The sequence below is a fragment of the Anopheles darlingi genome, chromosome 3 (assembly GCF_943734745.1).
Source record: "Anopheles darlingi chromosome 3, idAnoDarlMG_H_01, whole genome shotgun sequence".
In the NCBI taxonomy this organism is placed as follows: Eukaryota; Metazoa; Arthropoda; class Insecta; order Diptera; family Culicidae; genus Anopheles; species Anopheles darlingi.
Window position 1 is genome coordinate 5,637,501 of NC_064875.1, and position 5,000 is coordinate 5,642,500.

The window sequence follows — 5,000 nt, forward strand, 5'->3', positions numbered from 1 at the left end:
GCACCCACTGTCGCCGCTCGTTGACACCTTTTTCGGGCCTTTCGGGCGACTCAACGACGCCGCCGCCGCCGCCCGGATCGTCTTCACACGCCACCGAATTGTACGAATTTCCGGAGCAAACGGTGGATGGCGGCTTCCGCGACCGCAGCAAAGGCGCTCGTTTCCAAAAGGATGATTTTCGACACCGAAATGTGGAGAGACCGCCGTGATGATGGTGGTGGTGGACATTGTTTGTCGCCCGTTGTGTCGCCGTCCATGGAAGCCCGGGAGGATGCAGGCGAGTTGCAACCATGCAACCCATTTTAATGGTACCCCGGGAAAAAGGGGATTTGGGAGGGTAAGAGGCTTGGAAGGTCCAAAGCCAAAGTCATGGTCGCGCGATCGCGATCCGCGGTGAATCGATCGCAGCGGCGGCGGTGCTGGAAATGCTTCATCCGCATCCGCGCCAGTCAAGCCAGTCAAGCGAAGGACTGGGTAGACGGAGAAAGACGGAGAAGGAGGAGAAGGATGCCGAAAAAGTTGAAAGTGAGTTACCGGGCGACACCGGGCGGCCGCGTGGACTGGCTGGATGGAGGAGGATGAGAAACATATGTTCAAACATAAATTCACACTTTACCGCGTCGTCTACCGGGCCCGGGCCGCCAGAAAGGCCAAGGGATGGGGACCATAGGTGACCGGCTGGTATGGGAGCAAAGGGAACTCGAAGCATCCGACCCGAATATTCGATTAAGGGCTTTCTTATGCGCTGGCTTGAGGGAGGGAAATGAAACAATAAGTGAACGAGAATTGGGTTTTTTTGTGCGCTTTGTGTATAAAACGAAAATCCACACGCGATCTCATGTTGCTCGCCATAGTGGGGCCTGGTGGTGGTGGTGCTGTGTGGAAATGCATTAACCAAAGTGTAAATGAGTGTTACTCTCGCTGCTTTCAAGTGTCACTTGCTTTGGCCTTTGGTTTTTAGGGGGTGGTAGGGAGAAGCTTTTCTTTTCGGACTTTTGTTTTAAAAATTCGCGCAAAACAATCGGTGGAAAGGTCTTTCTACATTCTTAGCAGAACATTTTTCGTTGCGATAACGAAACTGTCATATAGAAATTGTTAAAACATTGATTTGTGTCTTAACTTTTTTTTTTTGTATGAATATGATAGTTTCGTTATCGCCAACGAACACTTTCCTTGTGTGTGTAGCGACGATGGATAAGAGAAATTCCTGTTGGCTATTCCTTCGACTAACAACAGCACTTGTTACATTGTTTCCAACCTTCCTCTCAATCTCAACATAATTGTGATGAAGTTCTGATGAGTTTTGTGATTATAATAAATCCGTCCTTCGCGCAGAGCATAAAACAAAACATCCTTCAACTTGGCCAACCGCCAACCGCCAACACGTTGAAGAACTTCAACTTGAAGGTGCTGAAGGCGAGAATGAAGTGTACCGGTTGTTGGTTGTACGTAATTGCGCGACGCATGCCGCATGTCTCGACGCGGAGCACGCTTTCGATGGTGTCGTAATGGCCACTTCTTCTTCTTCTTCTTCGGAGGCCACACCATAATTTCCCTCTCGCAGCAACAAGTGGGTAGCGCGCGCATCATCCAGCGGTGCTTTGGGATATGCAGAACACACACACGCGAACCACTCTGTTCTAATAGCGGTCCGTGAACAAACGGCGGAGCTATGTTCATTAGCACCAGGCCACCAGGTCCTCCTTTTCGTCGTCGTCGTCGTCGTCATCATCATCATCATCGTTGCCGCTGTCGCTCGCTGATGAACTCGTCAAAACGATCAATGATGTCCGATTGCTGCCTCTCTTTATATGGTGGGATGGAAGGATAATTTGGCGAGCGAGTCGCGAGTCGCTCGAGATTATCTGTCTCCACCACAAAATGATACGTGGCAGCACGTGCTCCGATCACCTGCCGGACCCCCCTCCCCTCCTTCTTCGCCTTCCACCTGCACCTTGTGCGTGGTAATAATTAGAAAGCAAGAAATCGAACGAAATCCGAATTCGATTTCGGTCAATCAACGCGCGCGCGCGCCTGCGTCTGTGTGCGTCTGTGTGCGTGCCCTGCGGCGGGACATCGCGATAAATGGACGAATCTTAATTTGTGCGACCTGGCCTGGCCTGTCGCGCAGCGTGCGTAGAGCGTAATATGCAAATGATTTAATCAACGTATCTTAGATGAACGGTCCGCCCCCTCCGTAAGGGAAGGTGTCATAAATTGGTGACTGAAGGAGCGCGCACAGGTGGCTCAGTGTCCCGGTATGGGTGTGTGTGTGTGTGTGTGGTATCGTCGACAAAGATGACCAAGATTTGCAGCGAGGTGAATGCGCAAATTTCGTCTCTCCCACTCGTGCTGCTAGATCGACTGAACGCACGCACGCACGAGGGCGCGTGCTGGGTGTCCGGAGGAGTTGTTTTCTTCTTCTTCTTCTTCTTCTCTGCTGGCGTTGACCGCGGTGAATCATAACCGGTTGCTGTGGCCGTCGCAGGTTCGTCGCTGACTGTGGCCCATTCGCTCATTCAAGTCTTTTGTTTCAATGAGTTTTGTGTGGCTGCTCCAGCGTCGTGCTTTCGAATTTGGCCACGCAAGGTGCGTGTGTTGCGTGTCGCCGGGCTCCACAGATCCTTCCCTTAACCCCCTTCCTTTCCCTCTCTGCGAGGATTTGCAAATGTGGAGCCCGGGAGTGGCGCACTAATTAATAGCTTAAAAGCTCATTATAATATGTTACGTTCGGAATTGAATCAATGCGCCGACCGATGTCGATGTTGAAGTTTGTTTGAGGACAAGATGACAGCGAAGGAGCGGCACATTGAAATGTTTCAACCGCATTTTCCCAGCCGACGGTCGGTTGCTTGCTTACGTTCGATCGAAGAGACAAACACAACCCACGTCATGGGCTGGCATGGCCGATGTCGACGGAACGGGTAATCGGGCTGAGTCGTTGATTTAATAATTTATTTCCCTGGGAATTGATCCGCAAAACCCGGGCGCGCTCGCACGGAGATGTGGGAGTCGGTGCCGGTTCTCTGCGAGTGCTGATGGCGATAAAGATTCCCGTTTCCGCCCTTTGCAGCGATCGCCGTGAAGGTCGCTCGTAGGCGGAGTGCTGTCAGGGATTATCGTATGCAATGCTTCTAATTTCGTAATAATATGGTTGTTTGCTGTCTGTTGTGTGGTGGTATCTGGTGTCAGCAGGTGCAATATGATGATCTATTGGGGAGGTTAACTATGGTCACTTTCCATTAGCATCGTGCTATCACCTCCCCTCTTTCCGAGCGTGATTTATGTGACTCACTTTTGTCATAAAAGGGAAATGTTAATGCAGTCCAGAGTCAATGTTGGAATAAGTAGATAAGGGAGCAGCAGCTGCTATTGATGCTGCAATCACATAGTTGTGTAAAGGTGTGTGGCCACGATAGCAACGCTTACTATCAAAATTAAGTTGAAATAAAGTTGCTAGCGTGGCCAGGGATGGTTAATGGGATGAAAAATCAACTTTCTTTAATATCAATTGTTGCGTTGTTGCGTCGACTTTACGCCTCTCATATGATAAAATTTATTTTTATCTGTAATCTGTGCGCGAGAATACAATTTCCAAAGAAGGGTTTTAATCGACTCAAAATGGTTGTTAAAATGGTTGTTAAATCTAACAGTTCTAAACAACAAAAACATTTTTTTGTTTCTATTAACCGGCTGAATTGTAAATAAAATTTCGCAACACGTCAAACGACAGGCAATGGAAGTTTCTTTACTGTGAAAGTTGCTATCATGACCTTAAGATCATCCTAAACTGATCATATTCTTCTCTCTCTCTCTCTCTCGCTCTTTCTTTTGCAGGCCTATGAGCTTTCGACATTGACCGGGACGCAGGTGATGCTGCTCGTCGCCTCCGAAACCGGTCACGTGTACACATTTGCGACGCGCAAGCTGCAACCGATGATCACGTCGGAGGCGGGCAAGGCGCTGATACAGACGTGCCTGAATTCGCCCGATCCACCGACGGGGTCATCCGGTGATCAGCGCATGTCCGCGACCGGATTCGAGGAGACGGAGCTTAGCTACAACATTGGCGACGAAGACTCCAAAGTAAGGCAACTAGTGTACGGCCACGGCCACCACGGGCATGCTCATCTTGGTCACCCCGCCCAGACCGGCCATTACGGGCTCGATCAGGGTCTGATGCAACAGGCCTCACCCTATCCCGGTGGCCAAGGATCCCCGCTCTCGCATGCCCAATCCTACCCGCCGCCACATTCGGGCCATACGCACCATTCTCACATCCCGCACCATTCCCACACCCACATGACGCATGCGCACGCGCAACGGTAGTGTCCCGTGTGACCACTCGGCTACCGTTTGCATTCCCCCTTTCCCTTCCTGTTCCCTTTTCCTATCGCGTCGCATCTTCATTCCGTATCGCATTCCATCGCGGTATCATTCGCTTCGGCTTTCGCATGGTCCAAATGACACAAAACAATTTATCGATCGGTGATACCATCGGTCCTTCAGGCACTGCTGCTGCTGCCGAGCGTGCTTGTGTGTGTGTGTGTTTGTTAATTATTATCCATTTCTTCGGCCAAAAATATGAGCCTTCCTCGAGCGTGAGGAGAAGAAGAAAACGAGGGTCTCGGTCCTCGGTCGACAAATTCCACCAAAAAATCGATCCGTCTTGGCACTCCGATCGCACGGAATGATCCACCAACACCACCACGAGCACCACTGCAAGCGCAACAACCCCTCTCCCCTTCGCAATAAATAAATACAGTGTAATAATTTTTAATAATCTTAAACAATTTTCACAAGATCTCACTCGCTCTCACTGTCGCGAAATGCGAAATAAATATCCAATCACCGTCGTTTCGGCCACGGGGTCCTCCGGGTGCCAACCTCTGGTTGACTGGTGTCACGCTGCTCAGCTCGGTAGTGGCGAGTATTGTGCAGACCTTTTCATACCGGGAATCGGTGTCAATTCCACACGGAAATGGCCAAAAAACTCTCGC

The 5,000-nt window shown here is 50.3% G+C and overlaps 1 protein-coding gene across 1 annotated transcript in view; it reads left to right on the plus strand.

The window, feature by feature from the left end:
• The window catches only part of LOC125956306 (serum response factor homolog), a 109,453-nt gene that overhangs the window by 16,719 nt on the left and 87,734 nt on the right, over positions 1-5,000 (plus strand). The window contains exon 2 of the mRNA XM_049688043.1: positions 3,838-4,086. Within this exon, the coding sequence (XP_049544000.1) occupies positions 3,838-4,086 (249 nt within the window). The remainder of the gene's footprint in view (positions 1-3,837; positions 4,087-5,000) is intronic.